Here is a 25516-nt window from a genome sequence, read left to right as displayed (position 1 = left end):
CTATTGCTAAATCATCATACTAACAAAATTCAAATAATATGTTCATTTGCAAAATACTTCAGCTATGAATGGACACGTTTGCTGTCTTCCTTCTAGGTGACTAAGGAGACCCTAAATCATCACAACAAACTGAATTCAAGAAAAGCAAAGTAGATTGTGGATAAATTGCAATCACATTCCCTCTTCTTCAGCATTTGTTCTTTCATTTTTCTGAAAACTGGAATTTACAACAACACTGAATCCTTCTGCAGTTCCCTTGACGGAATCTGCTGTGGTCTGAACAGGTCAGCAATTGTTTGGCCTGTGCTTTAGATGCTTAATCCAGGCAGTGCTGCTGGATTAACATCCAGAATTTGGGAATGCTAAATGAGATGCTAGATTGGAAAGCTGCCTGTCAGCTATGGGAAGATTCCCCTCTTCCCCTGTATCTTCACATCTGCAGATTCTTTATCACATCTGCAGATTCTTTATAGACAGAGAACTTTTCTTGGACTGTATGTTGTAAACTAACATGTCATTACCCTCTCCCCCCACTTTTAAACAAAATATTATTTTAGTTAGTTGCCTTCAGGGAAACTGAAGGCAGAGAACCAGAGTGTTCTTTTGTGTGTATTATATTAAAATAATGCACTTTTACATAAAGATTCCTGTTAAACACTGTGTTTAGTGATTGTAAAGAGATTTAAATATGCTGTAACTTCCTTGGCTTATCAGTTTAACTTTGGTGAATATACACAAAATGCTAAAGTTATTTATGGTTTATCTACAAAGTAATGTACAGTAGCTAAATGCATCTACCTGGTAGTGATACTTTGACAAGGAACAATGTTTTCTTCTTATAAATTCTAGTTTTCCAGGCTTGTGTTTAAAGAAAGAATATTTATTATCATGTTCCAAAGTATGTGTCATTGTGTAATATATTTATCATATACTACCTTTTTAGAAACTGCAGAATTTCACCTCTCTCTGTCTTTAGAGGAAAAAAATGTTTGAACTGTCATGCTTGTTTCTTTTCAGCACAAGAATTTTAATACCCCAAACTGACCAAACTCAAACAATATGCTGAAAAATGTAATTAACACTTCAAAATTATGAATTCAAAATACATTTTTCCGTACAGTCAGGAAATGTCTAGTTGTTTTTTACTTGCCTGTTAAATCCAGAGAGTATGGCCTCTTTCACTATAACTCCTGCCATTTTTGTTTACATAGAACCACTGCTATAAAGTTTAATGTTTGCTGAAATCAAGTTTTGATATTTAAGTTAGTTATGGTTGTCATTTTTTTTTTCTCCATAGGAGTTATTAATGTGCCTAATTAGTTAAAATAATCCATGCTAAGTTAAAGGGGCACAAATGAAACAACTGCTGAAATCACCCATCTCTTTGATTTCCCATATGAAGTTTATCTGTGTTGAATAAATTGCTCTGCACGTTTTGTCTCCCTACAGCAACCCCTGAACCACGTTGAGTTACTTGGTGTGACTAAATTAAGGAAGCCATGCATAGAGAGACTAGTTCATGCAATCAGAGCTTGCACACCAACTTTAGCACTCAAGCACAAAAAAAAATGCTGCTCCTCAGGGAGAAGCTGCATCAGGCAAAGGATAAAACTACAGTACAACTAAAATAATGTTCACTTTTGACAGTACAAGGATGGAAGGGAAAGAAGTTACAGATAGTATACCTGAGACAACAATCTCCACCCCCCATAATTAGAAAACAAACCAAAAGAAAGCGAAGTCATTAACTGACTAACAAACGAGCAGGCAGAACCTACATTCTCTCATCAGATTCTTTTGAGTCTGACTATACGCAACAGAGAATTCCTGCAAATTAGCCATTACCAAAGCAACAAGTGCCCCCTGGAGGTCATTCCCAACTTTCAAGAAAAACAGCCACAGACTTGGTCAAATTTCCCTGTAGCACATCCTCCCAGAGGCCACACACTTCCTACTGCTCATGCTCAGTACTGATGTAGCCAACCAGCAAATTGCATTTCAGCAATCCTTATCCAATTCAAAAACCCAAACAGCTCCTGGCTCAGCCTCTCCACTCAGGTATTGTCCATTTTAACAACAGAAACAGCCCCAGAAGAGTAAGTTGTACTCTCCCCCTGCCCACTCCCCTGGTACACACATGATGAAAGAATGATACTGTGTAAAAATATGTTAGAAGTTAGGTACAAATTATCCCTAGTTTTATAAGCCTAGTTTGCTTTGAAATACTCTGAAATGACTGGGAAATAACCTACTGCACAACTCAACCAGTGCAACAGGTTTTTTTTAATGTTAATTTCATTCTATTATTTTGACACAGTAGCAGTAATGCACCACTTTTTTTTTCTATTATTTTAGAAATAATACTTTCCTATAGAGTTTGTCCTTACCTGATTGGCGTTTTTTGTTCTTTTTTTTTTTTTTTTTTTTTTTTTTAAATATTCCGCAACATTGAAAATAAAATTCTTACCGTCACTTTTACTTTCACAGTACTTTGGAATACATGCTTGCTCCAACATTGGAAGTTGTTACAGCCACGTCATCAGCCACTATTGCTTTTCTGTCACATAGATTTAAAAAAAAAAAAACAAACAAAAAACAACACTTAGGAAATTAAGGGGTAACAGTAACCATGTCACAATTGTAAACACTAGCCTAAAGTCTAGTGGCAATTTAAAAACAGCACTTTTATATACCATGTCTGCTAATACAGTAATTCTCTAGTTGTGGGAGAATTTTATTAATGTAAGTTACTCATCAGTCAAGGTCTAAAGCTGCTTTTGCTGCTGTTTGTCACAGTGAAACGGAATAAAATATTTGGCTTTCTATTATGAAAAGTCTTAACCAGCATATAGGCATCTATAACTTTGTAAGGCTAACTAAACTGTTCCAGTATATTACATGTATTTTCCAGTGAAAAATAATGTATACATATCACAATCTCAAGTTACAGAAAGCTTGGTAAGCACAAGAGTGAATTGTGTGTTAGTTGTTGTTTTTGTTGTTTTCTTGTTTTGTTTTTTTTTGCTGTTGAAATGTGGTTCATTTTTGGTGCAGTTGGAAATGAAGAGTATCCTTCCATTTGTGCTGGTTCCAAATATCCTACTAATGAAAAATGTTGAAATGAAAACTTGAAGCATTAAATAGGTTTGCGTTTTTGTTAACTTTTAAGAAAGTCCAGTTAAATAGATTTAATATGCTGAGTTATTAATTCTAACAGGAAACTTTATTCTACTTAGTCACAGATGAGTTTCTTCCTACAGGAATATTTGTCCACACATTCCTCTGACAAGGCTGACAAAATAACTTTGTCCCTTTCTGTGCTTTTGGCTGGATGTGGACATCAATTAGGAAAATACATTTATTTTCACATTACAAACTATATACAGGAAGCAGCTTCCAGGATTAAGTCTGAAAGCAAGGAATGTAAATAATCAACACCTTCCAGACAGAAGCAGCCTCTGAGTGGTAGCAGGACCAACAGTGAACAGTTTACAGGTGGAAATCTCACTCTGTTGCATTTTGGCCATACGGAAGTATTTTCTTTGATACTATTTTAAAACCACTGTTACTTTTCTACCAGCGTCTTTTACTTTCCTTGCATAGTCAGTGCTGCCTGCAGTGCTATGACTAGATAGGACAGAAGTCCAGGACCCTGACCTCACTGCAATACTACTCAATTTTCAGGAACCAGGGCATTCCAGGAGGTCTGAAGGGCTTCCTATTTGTATGTTCAAGTTTAACAGTTAGAAGAATCCGAAATGCTATTTTAACTTTCAAAACCTAGTCATATTTTTATTTTTTATTGATGCTATTGAATATTACTAGATGAAAGATCTCAATGGGCATCTTTTCAAAGCGGTCTGCTTCTGCAAATCACATGCTTTCAAGAATAAAGACTTACTTTAACATGGACATGCCTAAATATGTCAAGAACACATTCTCTTAAATTAATGGTTTGTCTTTAAAAAAGAACTTGCTGGTAGGTTTACATTTCAGTGAAATGTTGAATTTGCAGCTTCTGAAACTGAACTGCCCATTCTGCTCTAGCTCTTTGAATGCTACTAAGCTTCAGGTAACATTTGTTTTTTAATCACTGGCTGTTACTACTCCACTATAAAACTCAGTTTACTTTTAGGGTAGCCAGCTAAATGTAACAATGGTGGAGTGTTTTTTTTCCTGTCTGTGATAAATATTTTGTAACTACAATATACATTTGTCAGAGTTAGCAAATTAAACACAGAAATAAATAGCAGTGAATAGATTTTGCTTTGATACTCATATCAAATATTTCAGAATCATTTACTAATTGGTTGTACACTCATCTTCCTCTAAGAGCCTATCAAAGTATTCTAACAATGCAGCATCACTATGTGCCAGTCTTTAGATTGCCTGGAAACTATGTAAAATTAACAGTTTTAAAAGTGACTTTCCACCTATTTTCTCTCTGCTTACTTGAAGAATAAACTTGTATTTGTATATGTTGCAAAAAAATAATAATGTTTTAAGATGTTGACTCTTTACTTTTGCCTTCCTGAACTGACAAAGTATTGGCTAATGGTGCCCCTAGAATTTTTCAGAATGTATGTCACATCCGTATTTGCAATCACTTAACAGCTATTTAGAACTACACAAAAACTACGGAAATGGCAACCTGAACAGACAGAAATGTGTATTACCATCAGTATTACGTCTTGTAATCCCCGTAGTAAAATACGTATTTTCTAACCCATTAATGGATAGATGACCATTGAAAAAATGTTTGCAATTTACGTTTAACCACTTGGAATTTGGTCCACAATTCTGATTAACACTAAAAATACATATAATATCAAAATGAATAAAATATAATAAAAGAAGCTGAGAACCATAAATCAGGATAAAGAATTAAATGCCCTAGAGAAAAAGTAGTATTTTATACTTATTGTAAAGAGGTTAGTGACTTAAACAAAAGCTTTGAAAAACTTACACAGGTACATTATCACATCATAGACTAAATGCTACAGCACATATTAGCTGTCAGCCAGGTCAGCCCACTACACCGCCCAACAGAATGGAATCCATAGAAAACCAGTTATCATTCTTCACTTATTTAATATATTTTACTTACTGTTTTGCAAAGCAAACACACAGCTGAAAGTGGATTCTGAAACACCAGACAACTAATATTTGTGTAATGGAGAGAAAATTACTTCCAAGATTAAAAAGATTTAAAATTCTTACCTTGAATTTATCCAATATTCTTGATAGTGGTGGTTTACTGAAGATACTGTTGTAGAGTTGCCAATTGTGAGGATAGTGCAGAACTGGAGTTCTGTAATCTCAAATTTGCTAATAAATACTGAGGTTTTAGTGGAAAACAAAAAAAACAACAAAACAAAACAAACACCAGAGGCAAAATAATTTCAAGACATGAAAAAGGGTTAGGAGACATCGAAAGAAACAGAAAAAAAGGCAACACATATTCCAAATCTGCAGGTATCTTAAACATCAAAGAACTCAATAGTACGTTAAAATTTCCAAAATATTTATTTATTAACATAACTCCATGTTTTCTCAGAAACACAGATGTACACTCTATTACAAAAAAATAGAAAGTTTATAAACAAAAATACTATAATGCATGGTTTCAGACAATTTTAAAATGACTTGGTTTTGTATCTTTTTTTAATTACTGATGCGACTATTCATTGTGGTTCCCAAGCCCTGAGAACACACACTAGATGGTTACCTGGAAAGGCCTCGTAACTGTAAAAACTGCCACTATTTTTTGTTTTCTTGTATACTCAAACAAAAGCCTACTTAAAATCATTTTACGATGAGTGGAAATTTCTTTCAACCAATCCTTCTCCATAATTAAGAAGCCAACTGAACATGATTGATAGATCCATTTATGACAACGATGATTCCTTTAAGTGTTTAGCAAAATCCAAATTTTCATGAATAACAGTCTTGCTGATGCGTTGTTGAAGCTCTTCACTTAGAAATGATTCCTTTTTTGAGAATGTATCCTGAAAATTACAGATTAGTTACATTAATAAACAAGGCCAGTATAATGTTTTCAATGGGTATCTTTAATTATCAGTCCTATTTCTCTTCCATGCCCCTGGTTATCTCCTAGACCACACCTGTGGAACTATCTGCCTACTGAGTGAGGTCTGGCCTGCTGGTAAGTTTCACTTTGATGGCAAAGAAGTCTTATATCCTGCAGTCCTTCAGATACTCATGGTTTTGGTGAAGATTTTTTTGTTCTGTTTTGTTGTAAACTGGTTTCTATAGTAATACCTATTACACATAGCTTTGAACAAGCTTATACACTGCTCCTGTTCAACACACCTTACAAAAATAAATAAAGCATCTCTGACTGAAAGACGAGTTAAAGCAATAATGCAAGCAGTAGATTGAGAATCTGAGAAAGGAATGGCCTGGCCCTGCTGCCTCAGGAGACTCCTTCCAGCTGAAGCCAGACCTGGAAACCTCCACACTTCCCTGGTGCTCAGATGAGGAAGGTCATGCACATGATTTATAGCTCCCTGTTAAAGTTTTAACACTCACATAGCCAAGTAGTTCATGCACTTGAGGACAAATGAGATCCCCTCTTTAGCAGTACACAGGGAAAGAAAACTCCAATTTAGAGCTTCTGTCAGCAGGGGGGAGGTGCTGACAGACAAGAGCAGTAAGACAGAAAAATCTGCAGGACAGACAGGGTAAAACTTAAGTTACTGCCAAAGTTTGTTAAAGTGTTTGACTCAAACTAAAGCAACACAAACCAATTTCCCAGGCATAACCATTATAACCATCTAACTCAGCTTGCTCTCTCTGTTATTTTCTTCCTTTGTTTCTGCCTCCATAAAGAGCTTACATATTTCCTTACTCAAGTCCTACCCAATCTCTTTCCTATCTGATGTCCCAGCCTTGTTCTATCAGAACTGCTGCTGTCCTAACAGGACAGACGTATCAAGAAGTCATTATAAAAGGACAGAATAACTACATGCAGCTAAATTTTCAGAAGTTGCTTCTCTAAAATTGAAAAAAAAATGTGCTGAAGGCTGACATTACTGAGTTAAAAAGTGAAGACACCACCAAGGTTAATGGGTTACAATGTTTTCATTAGGAAGAAAGAGAATTAGTTACCTCTTGTTAGAGGACACACTGCTCACTGAACATTTAATGGAGGTTGGCATGTGGAACACATCCAATGCCGAAGATCTAAAAAGCGTTCACCCTTTCTCTTCTTCATACATTAGCTCTTTGTTCAAATTTGCACTTAAAAAGCTACACACTGACACTGACAAGGATCATTGTCCTACGTACTGCATCAAAGGCTCAGAGAATCCAGCTGTCCTGCCAACTATCAACACTGGGGAGGCAGCTATTGATTTTTTTTTATTGCTGCTTTTTAAACAAACATTTATTTATTGGTACAGAAACAGACAAGAAATCTACAAGGAACCACTGCAAAGTGCAAAAGTGAAGTAAAACAGATACCACATGCATCTTGCTATGTTAGCTGATGCTACAGGAGATGGTCTATTCATACAGCTTTTATTCCTTATTTTGTAGTCAGTTCTATCTTATGTTAAAAAATACTTGACTGAGAAAGTACACAAACCAGAAAGCCAAACTGAGAGCGCTTAATGCCTGGGCACCACATAAAGAACCTGCAAATACTCATTGTATTGGTACATCTCATGGTCAAAAAAAAGGACATGGATAGACAGTACCTTTCTTCTGGGTGTTACTGATGGAACAGGAGGATTGAAGTTCATTCCTTTTATACTGTATGCCTCAAAAAGTTCTGTAGCAGGCCTATAGCAAAATCAGTTTCCACAGGGAAAGAAAAATGTTGTTAGATACACTTGCAAATACTATACCACCAAAACCAAGAGCAGCTTGTCCCCCTGTACCATTCATACCGTTCTGCCTTGCTTTAAGTGAACTCCTCAGAGTAATGAACATCAATTGGAAACAAATCGAAGCCAACCCCTGTGAAACAGGGTAAGTAAAATATGTCACAAATATGTCATTTCCCAGAGCAAGAACCAAGAGCCATTAAATGATGCATGCTGGTACCAGGTTCAAAACAAAAGTTAGTTCTTAACATAACGAGGTGTGGACTCATGGAACCCATACCAAGCAATGCTTTATTTGCAAAATGTGTACTTTGGTTCAAGGGACATGGAACACTTTTGAAAAGTCCAAAAAAATAATCCAGATATTTTGCACCATGGGAAGAAAGCATACTGCACTTTGAGATTTTTTACTCCCGTCACAGCCTGGAAACAAGCTTCAAAAGATATTTAAAAACCAAAGATTAGAATATGTATACAAAAAAAAAAGCAGATGATTTTCTGTGCTAGCAGAAGAATAAAGAAAGTGAGTTCTGAAGAACAGAACCTTTTAATTTTATGGGTAATTAGCTTAGGTGTTCCTTTAATACAGTGTGAGCAACTACTTTGCTCACACTATTTGCTAGGACACTATTTTTACAAACAGAATCACAGAATCACAGAATGGTTTGTGTTGGAAGGGACCTTAAAGATCATCTAATTCCAACGCCCCTGCAATGGGCAGGGAAACCTCCCACCAGACCAGGTTGCCCGAAGCCCCATCCAGCCTGACCTTAAATGCTTCCAGGGATGGGAACCCTTTGATAGCTCACCTTCGGCTCAAATCAAGCGGAAGAGCTCTTGAGCCTTCATCTGGAGCTCCAACAGCAAGGTGAGCTGCAAATTTCTGCACTGTTGGATGATAGTGCCTCTGAAAGAAAGGAAGGAAGGAGACAGATGAGTGAGGGATAAGGGGTAATGTATCTACCCACGCATTCTTCCATTTATTTTGATTCCAGTAAGATGTGAGGCTTTCCTGTTTTAGATAGAGAAACTGAGCACCCCAAAATCAGTCAGTTTCTAAGGTTAAGTGAATAAGAACTCCTAAGTCATATATTTATTCACTAGTAGCTGTCATGCTGTGAGCAAAATTATCTACAGTTAATATAACTCCTCTGAGTAGGCAGGAGAAAGGGCAGAGGAAACCCTCCCTGAACCCCAGACCCTAAACGCTGCCTGGATTGACAGACTGAGGTGTAAGCTGCTCCCTGCTAGAGCAACTAGGAAGGCTAGATCACCTGGGAACTTAACAGATTGAAAAAGCTTCCAAAGGAGTCTTAGTGGGCAACCTGCTGTAAGACCCAGTGTGGTACTGAGTCAGACTAAATCCACGGGTGATGTGTACCACCCTCTTTTGAGTTTGTTCCTTCCCTACACTACGGTGCTGCAGTTCCTCTCTGTAGGGAATAGGTTCACGTGGGCCAGATTTGATTGATAAGCCTGAAGAGTTCTGTTCTCTATTTGTTAGAAGGTATCTACTGCTCACATTCCCAAATCATGCAGCTACTCACTAACCTGTAGTAAATGCAGCTCCCACAGAGCTGTGTTCTGGGCGTTGCAATGCTCTGGTTCATCAAGTTCTGGGAGATAAACTCCACTGCCTTGAGATTCGTTGTCTAGTAAGAGGTCCATCTTTGGGAATGTCTAGAACACAAAGAAATGGACTGAGTTGCTGATACTACACATCCAACTATAACACACAGTTAACTGAAGTCCAGGATTCATTCCACGTTATTCAGCCTTTAAGAACACATATTTAAGGATGCTCTGTCTTCATCATTCTTGCTTAAGATGCTTCAAAATATTTTGCATAAAATCAATTTGTCAAAAAATAGCCTACAACCAGTAAGCTAAAAAAATCCACCAACTAAAACTTACTTGCATTAATACCCTGTTTGTTGCCAAGATCCCAACACTGCAGTTTGGAAGTACATGAAGAGCAAGTGTGGAAAGTCGCTTTAGGAAAGCGAGAGCTCGCTGCTGGGAAACTTGCTTTCTCCGCTTTGCAAGCATGACATCCAGGCACTGGAGCACAATCTTTATGTCATCGTTGGTAGTGCCTGAAAAGCAGAATTTCATACAAGGAGTGAATAATCATGTCAAGGAACATAAAACTAGATACTCTGCTACTGACTGTACACCAGAACCTGAGAAATAGCATGGAAGTCCAAAAGGTTCTAACACAGCACTAATGTGATACAGGCACGAACACTTATTCCTTTTTGGTAAAAACAGCTTTGAACAGAAAAAATGTATCATTGCTTCTGTGCTCCTGTCTAAGAAAATACTTATTCCATCAAAAAGTCTAAATAGCAGTTAGTGTTTTAACCTTACATGCACTCTTTGCATCATCTTTTATAAACTGTTAAATAGTGACAGATGTACACTTTTGCCCATCCAGAACAGTACAATTTTTTTCCTCAATCCTTCATCCTCAGTCAATACCAACTCGTGAAGCTCATTAAAATATGAATTCCAAACTTTATGAGTAACTTTTTTCATAACTATTCAGCCTCAGAATGATTAGAAATTTTAGGTTAATTATAAAATTAGAAAATCAGAAATATAAAATAAGATTTTAGAAAACAGAGTCTAAATTAGAAAATATTTTTTAAATGTTGAAAAATTAAGAGATTTTTCTCTATTAAGAGAAAAAAACTTAAGATAAGGACAGGACAAATGCTTATCCAAGATCCCATACTCGGCATTCACTAATGAAATGACATAGTTAGAACCTATTAACATGTATTGCAATAATAATCCTGGTATTTCTATTGCAATAGCACAATGTGCGACTTGAGAAAAACTAAGTTAAAAAAGACTGCACCCTTTTCAGAACTCGGATATCTTAAAATAACTGTAGTTTGTTAACATCATATTAAGGTTATAACACCAAACAAGCAGAATAAACATTATGTAGTTAGATGACACAAGTAATAATCAGGAGTTACCTGCATGTAGGCTGAACAGCGTCTTGTAAAGATGTGTGTAGAATTTCATCGGATCAATATTAAGAACATCACCTATCAACATAATCCCAAATAAAAATGTTCACTCAATTTATCAGATGATATTAAACTGAAGTATTTGTTTTTTTTAAAAGATCTCTTACCTTGACCAGAGAGTATATGAAAAGCACTGAGAACGCAATGAAGACTGTCCCGATAGCTTAAGTCCTAAGAATAAAAAACTGATTCAGTACACAAAAGAAGCTAATTTTAAGAAAACTTTAAGACAACAAAACTCTACTTACCCCAGATGCAATGAGAGAATGAAGAACAATCAACAGGTCATCAAAAAACTCCACATTTATGAGGTGGGCAAACCTTTAATCAAAGAGATTTATTTTTAAGCTAGAGATATTGCCTGCAAACTAATCTCAAAGCATTTTGAATTGCTAAAATCCACACCTTAAAAGCAGAGCTAAATCAAATTCTGAACATCTGTCGTCTTCCCATACACAGACAATTCAGCCCCCAACTGCTAATCACAGCTCCTCGATAGCACTAGAGACATGCTCAGGTTCTTCAGGAAGTAATCAGACAAAATGAGGTAATCACATCCTACCCTGCTGGGTTTGCATCACATCAGTGTTGTTGTGGCAATTTCACATCACATTGAAATGTTTTTAGAAGAGGTTGAGTTCAGCATAGAATTCAAATTCAACAGAGACAGTCTTCTCTCACTGCTTAGGAGAGTCACAAGTCCTTTAAGCACCTTATGCCTTTTCTAACAAATACAAAAAGTTGAATTTAGCTCTTACTTTGCAAGACCTTCTAGGACAGCTGGCAAAAGTGGAGACTTCTGAGCTTTCTTTAAGATTCTAAAGTATGTTAGAAATACAACATTCAAGGTTTCTGTGTGCTGAAGGGAAGAAAACAAAATAAATAAGTAGTCATGAAAAACAGACATTTCTAGTTCACTTAAAATTCCACTGAAAATGCACATAGTACTATTGTACTCTGTTCCTGGGTACACTGAAAAGGCTCTGCTTGCTAAAATCTTGACTTCTGGCACAGGCTAAATGTCTGTGAGCTGCCAACATCATCTAGAGGTGTGGAATGCTGACAGTCTGGGATGGAGGGGAGACTCTTGGTTACAAAGGGATTAGGAGATCCTACTTTGCAAAAATTGGAAAGTAATTTCAAACTACTTACCAGCTTCAGTTTCTTCTCTTTACTTTCTGAAGCTTCTGCTTCCAAAAGTTCTCTTTCCAGCTTCTCTTCTGCTTTTTTCCACTGAAAACATAAAGTTAATTTTAAGTAAACAAATATTCCAGCAGACGAAATGTTTCCAACCAGCCTTGATTTTCAGGTTCCAAAGATACCCAGTAACCAAATCTTCCGTGCTTGGTGAGCACTTCAGTCATCCTGTGATGTTACAGGGTAACCAACTGAGGTTTATTCCTTCACCACCAATGCCCCAAAGACAATCAACACAAGGAAGAGAACAAAAAACCTTGTAAATGTTTCCAGTGTAATGCAAACACTAATCACTGATGCTGAGAGTTAACAACAGCAACAGAAGTACAATTGTTAGAACAATTTCCTACATAAAGCCACTGAAGTAGAGCATTAGGAAGCACAACTCATACCTTTCTCTGCATTCTTGAAAGATTTTTTCTTTTCTCTTTGAAAGTCATAAACTTTTTCTTTGGTGCAATGTCTTCAGAATCTTTCTTTAATTCTACTTCCTTAATTCTTAAGTGAAGGAAAACTTTTAACACCTATGGTAAAAAAATAAAAATAAAATGAAAAGTAACCCACAACAAAGGAATGGAGAAGAAATTCTGAATTCCATACTAGCTTGTGTGCTTCGCTAGTCACAGATTCTTCTGTTTACACCCCTCATATTCCTTCCCATCTGTATCACTCATCTCTGTTCCCAGTTCCTTCCCCAGCAATGTTAACTTCTATCCATTCCTTCACTTGCCTCACACTTCAAGTCTTCCTGCTTGATTTAATCCATGTCTCTGCTGGGATCTGCTCCTTTCCTCCCAGTGTTTTTTCCCCTGCCCCATATCTCTCTTTCTAACCCCTTCTGGCTCAGACCATTCCTAATATTCCTCTGTGTTCTGGCAGAATGACAAAATTCTGCTTGTCCATAGCCAGCAGCTGCACTACTTCTAACTTTCAGATATTTTTTAAACCACTGACAGAAGAAAATTGTGGAGTACAACATAAAGACTCTTACCTCAGGTCTGACGTTGTAACTTCTACCCTTCACAAGGCCAGAAATGACCTTAACCACACCGAGTGAAGCACTGCCCAACTTGTCTTGTTTAAAGAGCTTCTGAACTGCCTCACAGCACATTTCAGAAATCTGAAAGGTCAATTCAAATTTTTCTATTAAGTCAAATCCACGACAACAGGTAACTGATAATACTGATGCTATTTGCTAATCAGAAAGTGGATGCAGCCTGTAAAAACAGTGAAAAGATGTGGCCACAAGATATGGAATAAAGCTCAGAAATAAATTATTTTTTCAAGCAAAACAAGAACTCTTCTCCTAGTCAGAAAATCACTTACCGTTTTTGATGTATCATTCATCAGTGGTACAATGAGAACAATGATGTTATTGTGGAAGTTGAAGTGGGGTAAGGCCACAAGCAGCTCACATAGACACTTCACTGCAATCTCTGCTAAACCTTTATATGCTTTTAATGAGATGACATTGCTTTTCTTCAACTTCCTTTGTTTCCAATCTGCACAAAACAACATTTTTAGTAATTACTGTTCAAAACGTAGGGGATCTTCTACATATTCACATTTTTTGTTACTGAAGGCATTTTTACAATTATGTAAAATACTACTTGCATGGAAGACAGGTGTGGTTTGATTCAGTCAGAGGAGGTAAACTCTGATGCTGAAAAAAATTTTGCATTTACTTCAAAAAACAGGAAGTCTCGACTGTACCTTTAATAGTTTGTTCCAGATTTTCCAAGTAAAATTTATACTGGCTTACAAGGCCTTCTTCAAATTCTCTCAGTTTCTGAGTTTCTTTTTTAACCTGTAAACATAACAGAAGTGAAATTTTGTTTGGAGAGCTGAAGACTGAAATTAGCCAGTGGTGCATTAAAAAAATATATATATATCAAATATCTAAGAAGTTCTTTTCTTCTTAGGTACAGGCATTACTGGAAATGTATTAAAAATAAAATATTTCTATATATATTCTTGTGCTCAGAGGGCCTTTTCCAACTAGGATTATTTCATTTACAGGGACTAAAGTGAAATTTGGAACAAGATGTTATTTTAGAGCCATGACTAAACCACACTGCCTATATTCAAAACACCTAAAAAACTACTTACAAACAAGCACCAGAAAACAAGTTATTCTGAATTTGTTCAGCAAATTACGAACGCATTTCACAGAAATCTGTGCCAGCGAGGTGACAATGCTGTCTAATTCACTTTTTTCCAGCTCTCTCAGTGTGACATAAAAGGTTTATTATGATCAAAGTCATACAGGTTTGGTATACTAAATGTATAATACTATTTTCCTCCATTACCATCAGAATGTCACCTGGTTATCAGAGGAGGTCTGTAAGAATTAAAGGTTCAAAACAAACACACCAGAAATGTCACAGTTTCATAATTTCCTTACGTACTTGTGTATTTGTTACCTTTTGCTCAAAACCCTAAAAAAGATAGAAAAACTTGGTATTTCACCTTAGTAGCCTTTTCTGCTTCAGTCAGAGGCCGAATTCTGTAAGAAGGCACAATATCTTTGAATATCTCCATCAGAGAAACCATGACCAACTTCCGAACAATCACAGCCACGTTAGGATCCTGTTCCATCAGCATAGCACGCAATTCCTTCAACTTTTTAATCTGATTTAAAAAAGAGGCTGATGAAATCAGCTGGAAATCACCCTTTAAACCAATTAACAAGTACAATGTACACTTCAGCAAGCTTGCCACAGGAAACGTGCCTCATTTTTAAACACTAAAAGAAGAAAAGCAATTAACTGAGTAGCTACTCAGACTCTATTTAGCACTGCATAAGGAACCAAGAAATGCTAGATAACCCGTTAAAATGGATAATTTGGGAATTCAGTAGTTTGAGAATTTCAAACTATCATACCATTACAAACTTAAATACAATTATAGCAATTTTTTTTTATTTGCATATTCTGAGACACTGAAAACCTTCTATATACAACCCTGAAATCTGAGCTGTAATAGGGGTTATGCTTAAGGAACAACAGTTTGGATAGGAAATACCACAGACATTATTAAACCTATAACCACTAGTATTATTAAACTGATGCCCACTAGTATTCAGGATAGATGCTCCTGAACAGAGCAAATACAGTTATCCGGACCTTCACTTGATTCAAATCCTTTGTACCAAACTATACCAACACTTTCACTGTTTGCAGTCCTTTGTGAGCAATGCAACACTGAGGTTTTCCCTCCTTATACTGATGTATTTTTCCACTTTCACTATTACTTGGTCACTTTTGATCTTTATCTATTGACTTACTGCACAACACAGGCATACAGACGTGCATGTTAAATAAGAGCTACCTACATTGTTGTCTGGATCAGAGAGAATGGCAGATGCTAAGGCAGCAATGTGCATCTTCCTTTCCTGCAGCTTTCTTTTCCTTTGAGCAGCCATTTCCTCGGGTGTGAGAACAGGCAGGGGTTCTTCACTGAAGTCTATCACAGTATGTATGAGTTAAAAAGAAGGGTCACTGGGGAAGCCACTAACAAACACCATATTGCAAACTACAGTTCGAGACACTGCACTTCAGAGAGGCTATAACCCCCATGCAACAATACCACATGCAGTTCCATGGGAAAAGCAGTTTTAAGAATGACTCTGCTAGAGCATGTAGTAACCCAGAGCTTAATTCTTCCTCCACTTCTCAATCTCATGCATGCAAAAAGAAATGGACCAAATATTTTTGAATCTGTAAATATTATTCCCCAAGTACAATGATAACATATAAACTCAGCATACGATTGCAACTCTGCCAAGAAACTGCAGTGCCCTGCAATCTGGAGCAAATTTTTCACCACTCACTTTTTCTTTTAAAAATACAATTGATATATGCATTTTCTGAGTATTAGTTTGCTATCACTATGTCCTTCCTCAACTTCACATTACCTTTAAAGAGTAACAACCCAGAAATAGCTCCAGAACTGTTATTTGAATATGACCATTAACTGGATAGCAAACTGCAACCCAAAATCTAAATCTCCTGCTATCTTGATGTTTGATGTTAAATAAAAAAATATCCAAGACAATGTATTTTCAAAATCCTATGCAAGTTCATGTCCTGAACTGCATTTCACAATTACCTCAAAATAACCAAACCAGAACCACAGCATATATTTCTTAGGACTAAAATTTCCTTTCTCACTAGCTAAGATGACACAACTAATACAAAGAACTTTATGTTAACGTTGTATTATAACAAATGTTATACTGTATAATTACATCGCTAAATATTATACAATTATCTAATAAAATAATGATACTAGTTCCACATGAAAATCAAAATAATCTTAAAGGAAGGGCAGTTCTGAAGCCAGCTGTAGAGAACTGTTCCCTCAGGTCCTGGGATCCTAGCAGGTAAGAAAGCAAACTCTGTCTTGCTGTTATGCTTTGGGGGTAGCATGGTAATTAATATATTCAAAAACACCCTAAACAAAATTCATTTAAATTACAAACTTCCTTTGGGAACAGCAATGGACTGGCAGTGATCTGGCAAAAAAATATATAAATAAATATGATGCTTTATTACCCTCTGCTACCTCTGTTTCTTCTGCATCTTCTTCTTCTTCATCTTCTTCGACATTGAGAACTGCAAAAACAGAGTGTCTATGGTCAAGCATGTGATAAACACTGGGGAATTCTGAAAAAAATAAATATTTTGATTTTTGCAATAAATATTTTGAATATTTTGTAAATACTGATTCTAAAACCCAAGTCTTACCTGGCTTTTCCATGGTTTGGGGAATAATGCCACCTTTGTCTTTGATGGGGAGAAGATGGATAAGTTCTTTTTCTGGTTCTGTCTTCATGCGTCTTGGCATCTTCTCGTATTTTTCAATCACACTTTCGTGTTTTCGTTTCTTGATGTGAACAGGTTCACTGGAAAATACAAGGTAAATTAAGTCACTTAACCATCTAACTAGAGATGAAGCATGTATGACAGTATACTAGCTGAATTAGGTGTCCAGACCTAGAAGAACAAATAATGGCTGATCATACTGGAATCAATATCAAGTGGAATGTTCAAGTGTGTTCAGTCTGGCAGCACCTGTCACCACTCAATCAAATGATGTCAATATGGATTTACATAGAATCTTTGAATTCAAGACAATACAGTACTTCCTACCCTTTTTTATAGAGAAAATTAAAATGTGAGATGAGCAAAGACAAAATGAGATTTATTTAATCTAGCAAGTCAACAAACTTACTTGGTGAATATTGAAACATTTGCACGAGTATAAACACACACACGCAAAATGCTCGCATTGATTTTGGATTTACAAAAATTAATTAAAAGTTGTAACCTCTTATAGTGCACATACACCTACGAAGTGTGTTATCTGTTTATCTTATTCATAAGCTAAAAGCCAGGGATTACAAATCACATTCTCGAAGGGAGTCAACTAGTCATTTTTAATAGGAACAGTGCTTTTGGTCTTTTTAGAGGCAGTGTTTTCAACTATGGAGCTGTGAAGGACTCTTAAAGCCCTGCATTCCAGAGACTGGTAGGCTTCAGGAAGTAAAATCACTTGTATCCAAAGTAGTTTTATATCACACGGCCACCTTACACATGCATTGTAAGGTCAGCACCAGGCTCTGCTTTGCTGTCCCTGTGCAGATCAAACATTTACAATGTGCTCAAATCCTACTCAACGAGCACAGCAACTTTACACCTGTGACTGATCTGTTCCACATAAAAGAAAACACAGCTTGTTAGAAAACAAGGGAAATTCTGGGTCACACCAGACATTTGGAAAACCTATTGCTAGCTGATGGTTTTTGAGATGGCACAGCTCACATTCATGTAGCCATAAGGTACTCAAGGGACCCTTCCAAGTATGGCAACAGTGGACAAATCAGATAAAGTTAAACAGAAACATAATTTCTGCCCTAAAATATGAAGAAAAAAAAACAAACAAATTGAAAAAGATTAAGTAAAACAAAGAATTACAAAACAGAAGCTATTAGAATCTCAGCACAGCCTCTCAGATAGGCCAGACCGCTGTTTTATCTGCCTCTCTCCCACTGTACTTTCCATTGCATGAGCAGCTAACCTGGCACAGCTGAAGCTCGCTGAACACTTAGCCCTGAGCAGTTCTGCCATGAAGGACTACAGCAGCAAGCAAGGAGAACTGGGGCCCTGGTATACAGATTATATATATTTTTTTTCAGTTTGAGGCATGATACCTGTCCTGGAGTCAGGGACCTTAAAAGAACGAACACTGCAGAAACAGCATCCTGAAGATGAGCAGGCAAATGTACTGATATACATCGCTACACAAACACGGAACTTACCAACAAACTAAATACTAGAACTGCAAAGGAACACCAGACTGAAAGTGACCTCCTCATAAATATGTTATATTCTATATTAACCCAACAGAGCTGAATTACTAAAAAAGCAGACATCACAATAATACTCACGTAGAAGAAATATCCCTGGTTAAGAATGATGCTTTTTGAGCCAAATCTTCCATTAATTTCAAGTCATCTTCATCCATCATGTCCAATGGAAGTGCATCATCTTCCTCTTCTTCCCGTTTTTCAGCTATTTCAGAGATGATGTGTACAAACTCAGATCCTGTACATATATTCACGCTTCAAAACCTAATGCTGCCTACACCTGAGAGATCATTTTATACCTTACTTCAACTTTGATCTCCTCAACTTTCATGCGCACATTCACGTTACCCCAGAAAATTGCCCCTTTATTGTGACATTCCATAATGATTAGAGCAAACACATTTCTACCATCTCCAACTGTCAGATCTTGTCACAACAGCTACATTTTCCTTAACTTCCCTTTCTTTCCTTTAAACAAAAACAGCAAGCATACTGTGCACAGCAAATAAAACATCATTTTCCTGAAACATAATTTTACAATGACTAATGGCAGACTACTGATAACACTTGCACCTTTTCTTTGCAGAAACAAATTTGAACAAACACTTACCAACATGTTTTTTCTTGTATTCCTCCAATGGAAAAGGCTTTCTACAGACAGCATCTCTGACAGCCTGCCTAAGTTTCTTTTGTTCTTTTCGATACTTCTTAGCAGTACTCTGCTGCTTGTACTGCTTATTCTTTAACTTGTTGTCAAGTTTTAGTTGACTAGTTCTCAGTAACTTCCGAAAGCTTGGAACTCGCTTTGTGTTTTTTCTCTGGGAAACAAACAGAAAACTACATGTAACTGACGCTCTCACATCACAGCCTGTGTGAAATTTAACGTTGTTACTTCTGCTCTCATTAAGTCTGTGCTTCTACCAGTGCTGAATAAGTTGTTTCTTTCAAACGGTATCATTGCTTAGCTCGAAATTTACCTCAACTGCATTAAATTTACGGTAAGAGAGGCGTTAAGAACGTTTTATGGAACCAGTCTTTGACAACCCGCAAGCCCCGTGCCCACCCCCCGTTCAGTCACAAAGCAGACACGAACGCTCCAAGCACGGTAAATAACTTGCTCGGGCACAGCTCTGCTCCCAAGCACCCTGCCTCCTTTCTCCAGCGCAGTCGGGCCCGGGGCTCCTGTCAGGGGGCTGCAGCTCTGGCCAGCGTCCCGCTGCAGCGCAGGGCCCCGCCCGGGTGCCGCCGCACCGCGCGTGCCAGGCTCGGCCCCAGCGCCCAGAGGGAGGCAGCCCCGCGCCAAAGCCTCAGGGCGGGGAAGGGGCAGCGCTGAGGGGCGCGGTCCGTGGGCTCCGACCGAGGACTTTTCGGCTGCGGCCCCCGCCGGGCTCAGCCGCTTCTCCCTCCCTCCGCGCCTCAGCCCGGGCAGCCCCGCTGAGATTCGGCGCTGCCCCCCCCCCGCTTCACACCACAGCTCCTCAGCGCCCCGGGGTGGGGGAAGCAGCCCCCGCCCCGCCATCCCGCCCCACAGCCTCCTACCGGCTTCATGGCGGCAGCCCCGGCGCGTGCGATGCCGGCGACGGGCAACGGAAGCTTCGGGCCGAGGCGGGGCCTCCCCGCGGCGCCCCGGCCACAGCGGCCCCTGGCGGCGGAGGCCGCGCGGGCCCGGCTCATGCCGGCCCTGTGAGGAGAGGCAGGGCCGCGTGGTAGCTCCGCCGCCTTTTTTCATGAGGAAATACGGCACGGAGGCTCCACTTACTCAAAGGTAACAGATGATAATAAAATAGTAATAATAAAAGTCCTGTGATAATAAAAAAAAACGACGGCGCACGTCTGGTGTAAGTTTTATTTACACAGGAAGTGTTACTAGTGGTCTTAAAGGAAGGCTTGATCCTTCTATTTACAGTTATATACAGATTTATACTTGAAAAGTAAGAAAACTGTACAAGATAACACAAAAATATAAGACAAATTGGATCCAATTAAAGTAGTGAATACATAAGTTAAGAAAAAATCTGACATTTAAGTTGCAAAGTGTAATGTTATGAGTAGTATATATGTAGTTTTAAACCAGATAGCAATGTAAATTACACCACACTAAATCTTTACCCCAATTATGTAGACTCTGCTTCTGAACACCAGACAACCAGAAGCCTCCTGCTCTTAAAAATACATAAAATGGTAATTTCAACTTGATTTCCACATAGGGACCAATTACAAAACCCACATATAAGGAATTTATTTACATTAAATATTAGCAAAAATGGACCAAAAGAGTGCAAGTGCTCCTCACCTGCAGTGCTATCCATTTTAGGTTTCCAACCCCTACAATCAAAAGTTGTTGTACAGTATCTTTGAGAAAAGGAAGTGTTGCAAACAGCCGCTGTGACACATACAATATGACATTTTTCACAGCTAAAAAGATGTTAAAGAACTAAGTATCACTAAACCATATGCTTTTGGGATTTCAGTATTGCACACTAACAAGAGAGTTTCAAAAAACTATTGTCTGCATTATTCTGAAGTGTTAAAAGTGGATGCTCCTTTGACAATACAAAGTCTGCAAATAGCTTTGTCAGTTTCTAGTGTTTACCATTACATATATCATAGTTGGAAATGGCTCAACAAAATAAAACTTCTGGTGGCAAAACCCTTTCACAGAATACCCACTCCATTTTTAAGAAGCTGCACAACCAATACACCAAAACAAATGCTTAACACCACCCATTTTGAAAGCTATACACTCTGAAAATAGTAGCCCTGATCTTACCGCTGTTTAAAATGCACAATTTTTGCTCTAACAGGTTTGGGCACAATACTTCCACAGTTCCTGAGTTAATTACATTTGCCCAGACTGAAGAATGAAGCTGCAACTTAAAAAAAAAAAAACAAAAAAAAAAAAAAAAAAAAAAAAAAAACACAAATAAGACAATACCCCTTCCCAAGTTTTAACCATCTTGCACATAAATATACCAAACCACCTTATTTGGTCCTCAGTACTTTTAAGTAGTTAATTTTGGAGGTATTTGTGCCAAAGCATTTGGTTTGGATAGCAGTTTTGGGGCTTTAAGATTTAGCATTTCCCTCACTTCCCCCCTGACCAAAGTGCCTTTGTGGTATTTGTAAAAAAAGTTATGCCTCAAAATTTTTTGTTTTAAGTACCAACAGAAGTTATTACAAATGTTTATTGCATTGAGCTGATTCTTTTAAAGTATTAAATATGAACTCCCCCACTTCTCAGTTTCATGTTTTAGTATTCTGCATGAAAACAAATCTTCCCATGAAATAAGCTAATACTGGCAAAAGGGTGAAGATTTCATCAGTTCATTACTCCACTGAGAGCTGTATCATTTTTCCTCTCACTTTTCACACTCTTTTCTACAGTGGTTTTCCACACAGAAATGATGTGAAAACTCCTCTGTCATGAAGTGGTTTTCCACATTTTCAGTTGACCTCAACATTACAACGATTAGCTTTTCAGTGCTGGGCTATGGTTCTTGTCCCCTTCTTTGTTGTCCTTCATCAGTGAGGCAAACACCTGGAAATGCAAGTTATTTAATGAATATAAAAAAGCTAGTCTTACAAAGAATAATTTTAACCACCACAATATTAGCATGGAAACTTATTTTTAAAATGAGACTAGGAAATGAAGTCAATTACCTCTAATCCTTAAATTCAAAAGTTTTTCCTCCCTCTTTGGAAACACACCGTAATAAAAATGATCAGGAAAAACTGATTTCATGGATATGGGAAGATACAGTGAGGTACAGCATTCCCAAGTCCTCCTTTACTTCCTAGCTATTCCTCACAACTGTTTGCATCCAGAGTTGAGCCAAGAACACAAGCCAATTCTTCTGCCAAACTGTCTACTTTGCTCTTCTACTTTAGTGTGGGTTTTGTCAGCAGCAGCTCCAGTCATTTGTAATACAGGTATTTTCCACCAAAGCTAGGAAGAATTCCAGTACAATGGATGGAAGTGGGAAGATTTTAAAAAGGTCCTAACAAAAACTGTATGGAAGAGTTTTTTGTTTTTTTTTTTTTTCAAATGGGTCTTATTGCAATTCACTTTAGACTACATCAGGGGCAGTTTCAGATAAAATTTGGTTTAAACATTTATCTGGCATACTGTTTTGTATTAAAAGTTACAGATTCTTCAGCAACTACTTTAATGCTCTCAAACATATAGTGCTTAATTTGTTTTCCGAGAGGGGAAGAACAAATAATTCTCAATAATAAAAGCCTGAGATTCTCCTTAAATACAAACCAATATGCATCTCCCATCAGAGGTAAGTCTAAAACTAAGTTCCACATGAACAGCATTACCCACTGCTCTTAAGTCTGACATGCAGAGTCACTTAGAAGTGCCCCATGGGCTGACATGAGCCCATGAGTTTTGATATACATATCAAAGAAACTCACCTGTGCCCATTTTTTGTTACTATTCTGCATCTGAATAGCTGCAATACAGCTAAAAAGCTTTTCTGATGTAATATCTTCTGGAAGTTTCGTTAGAAACTGCGCTATATGAATAAAGTCCATCTGTAGGAGAATATCTTCATATAATCGAAGGATTCCTAACCCTGTCCTAAACAAAAATTCTTCCCCATCTCTACAGAAAACATCCCAGACACGACAGGCCAGATCAAGTGGTAATGACTTGCTGTAGAGTGTAAAAATCCTACAATTGAGAAAAAAGGGACAGTTATAAATTTAACCTGTTTCAGAAACATGAAAATAAAACCTCCTTTAAATCAGTTTATTAATAAAGAACAACCAAATGACAAGTTACTTCATGTGTTCTTATTATCCACATTTCAAAGATACCTAAGTCTCCAGTTTTTCAAGTCAGAATTCTTATTCTGAAACCCACCTCTTCTCATGCTACAGGGAGTTCTCCATTACAAAGCTGCATCCTTTAGAAAGCTCTAGCTTACGACATCTAGTTACAAACATGCTTATACTCAAATGGTGTGTCACGTACAAATAAGAATTTAAAACAAAATTTATGTGCAGACCTTGACCTTTCCCGTTATTTAAGTCATACAGATTAACAACTCTGTTCATTTTTTTAAACTAAAGCTAGAAATCACCTCAGTAAAAGACCACATCCCACTGACAGGAATTCAGCGACTCTATTTGGGATATATTTTGAATTTATATTCATGTTAAAACTCACTAAAATGTAAAGACAGTCACTATTTTTTTTTTTTAGTATCGAAGTCCAATTGTGTTTTTTTTTTTATTGATAAGTTTATTTTAAGAATGCATTCATTACACTTGGGCAGAGCATCCAGTCTGCTGTATGCACCATATTGTAAAATCCCACTTATAAGTTTGTTCCTGTGATCCAAAGCACATATTCTGTTTTGCCTTTATTTCTAGTGGGAAGTGGGTCAAGAACTGCAGAACACCACCACCAGCTACCACAACCTCTTCTACTCTCCCTTCATAAGAGGAAGCTCTCACTGCCTCAAGGCCATTTTCAGAACATGGTCAGGAATAAGAATCTTTATTTCTCACAGATAATCAGAGGCAGAGTATTTTAGGATTTTGCAGAGCAGCGCTATTTCTAGACCATACATGTATATACACCTCTTATCTATCTGAACTGTGCTGCAGCACACTCCTGGCTCACTGCAGTTATTGTATAAACTGCTTCTGCTGAGACTTACTGCTTACTGATAAGCTGCATCTTCTAGCAGAAGTTCCTCATTCTCAAGTACTTGGATGACATGCAATTTCTGTATTTAATTCTATCCAATTCAACACTATTAGAAATTTCTAACATATAATAATCCTATATGAACCAGATACTTACGCACACACACTTAGGAAGAGACACTCAGTATCTGGCAACACCGCACACACTTCAATGATGCCTGAGTTATTGGCTTCCATTACATGCACATACCATTGTTCAGTACTCTGCTTTAGGGCATTCATTACTTAAAAAATGTTCACTGTATTCCCAAGTTTATCCTTTCCTGTACCAGGTCCTGTATTTCATCCCTCCTCTGCTTTGAAATTTATATTCCTATACTTTCACTTTATGCTTATTTCATCAAGTCACAATCAGTCATTGCCAGCTATGACGTCCTCTCCTCTAATGTTATGCATACCTGACTTACCTGCAACAACAATAAAAGCCCACAAGATTCTTGTGTCACATTTTCTGTCTGAATAGATGTCACTCCTAATCCCAGAGTCTATAAAGTTTGAATCCTGATAGAGGAACTGCAGCTGCACAAAACAGTTCATCTGGATTTCAGGAGACCTAGAAAGCTGAGGTACGCAAACATCTAACAAATGCTTTTCTTATGCTGTATTGCTGAAAAAAGCTATAGCAAAATTTAAAGTGTTCCCACAGTTGTAAGATTCAGTTGCTACTTTCTCTGAACTCACCAGTCTATCAAATATATGTCTGGAGTAAGACTGTATGATTTGAAATGAAGAAACAATTTGGGAAGATTTTCTTCAAAGAATACTTCAAAGGCTGCAAAGTATTTCAACATCTGTAGAGATAGTAAAGCACCACATAAGCAGTCATTACAAGAAAGCCGAGTCATAAAATAACACAAATCCCACCAAGACTTGAGGATCTCAATACAGCAAAACACGACTTCTTAGGATAAGTACAACAATTAAGCAGTTCTAGAGGAAAAGTCAAAATAGGATAATGTGCTCTACAGATTAGTATCTGGTATTCTTGGTTTTGTAACTGCAGGTTAAAATTCTCCATTATTCAATAGGACAAAAGGAAGTCAATAAATCAAATATGCTTCAAAACAAAAGAATGCTGAGGTTCAAAACCAGAAAACTATGTGCATACCATGCTGTGGTCCACACGGAAAAAGGCCAGCTGGCATGGCTTGTTTAGAAGGTTAGCAAAGGCAATGAAAGCATCTGCCTCTTCCAGATTGAGAATGAGCACAGCAGCAATGAAGGACATCCCTTGTACCTTCAAGTGGGAAAAGCATCAGGCAAATATAAGTGAGTAAGCTCAGTCCATCTTTGGAAGTGCAAGTATTTTACATTCTGCGATACATCAAACACCGTAA

At 37.5% G+C, this 25516-nt stretch overlaps 3 protein-coding genes across 9 annotated transcripts in view; 1 reads left to right on the top strand and 2 right to left on the bottom strand.

Moving 5' to 3' along the window:
• PLCE1 (phospholipase C epsilon 1) overlaps positions 1–6323 on the top strand; it is a 161708-nt gene extending 155385 nt beyond the window's left edge. For 6 of the 7 annotated variants that reach the window (XM_084290413.1, XM_084290411.1, XM_084290410.1 and 3 more), the window contains one exon: positions 97–4556. The gene's annotated coding sequence lies outside the window, so the exon portion shown is untranslated. Of the gene's footprint in view, positions 1–96; positions 4557–6118 lie in introns of those variants that run through there. The other variant, XM_084290408.1, reaches the window with a different exon arrangement.
• Positions 5409–20046, bottom strand: NOC3L (NOC3 like DNA replication regulator). Its single transcript, XM_084290414.1, has 21 exons — positions 19998–20046; positions 19069–19276; positions 18540–18663; positions 16837–16994; positions 16645–16704; positions 15423–15553; positions 14558–14719; positions 13802–13895; positions 13415–13590; positions 13080–13208; positions 12481–12612; positions 12044–12124; positions 11650–11750; positions 11140–11212; positions 10999–11062; positions 10838–10909; positions 9765–9946; positions 9402–9530; positions 8660–8757; positions 7722–7806; positions 5409–6008 (listed from the first exon to the last, which is right to left on the bottom strand). The coding sequence occupies exons 1-21, from the start codon at positions 20004–20006 to the stop codon at positions 5889–5891; spliced, it is 2388 nt and encodes a 795-aa protein (XP_084146540.1). The 5' UTR covers positions 20007–20046; the 3' UTR covers positions 5409–5888.
• A 1352-nt stretch (positions 20047–21398) lies between these two features.
• Positions 21399–25516, bottom strand: part of TBC1D12 (TBC1 domain family member 12) — a gene marked incomplete at its 5' end in the record, with an annotated part of 43876 nt that continues 39758 nt past the window's right edge. The window contains 4 exons of the mRNA XM_084289931.1: positions 21399–21996; positions 22878–23136; positions 24861–24970; positions 25288–25416. Coding sequence (XP_084146057.1) covers positions 21928–21996; positions 22878–23136; positions 24861–24970; positions 25288–25416 — 567 coding nt within the window. The 3' untranslated portion in view covers positions 21399–21927. The remainder of the gene's footprint in view (positions 21997–22877; positions 23137–24860; positions 24971–25287; positions 25417–25516) is intronic.

The sequence above is a fragment of the Netta rufina genome (genome assembly GCF_964035555.1).
Source record: "Netta rufina genome assembly, chromosome: 7".
Taxonomy (NCBI): Eukaryota; Metazoa; Chordata; class Aves; order Anseriformes; family Anatidae; genus Netta; species Netta rufina.
Note: the sequence above shows the minus strand (reverse complement) of the source record. Positions and strands in the feature narration are given on the sequence as shown.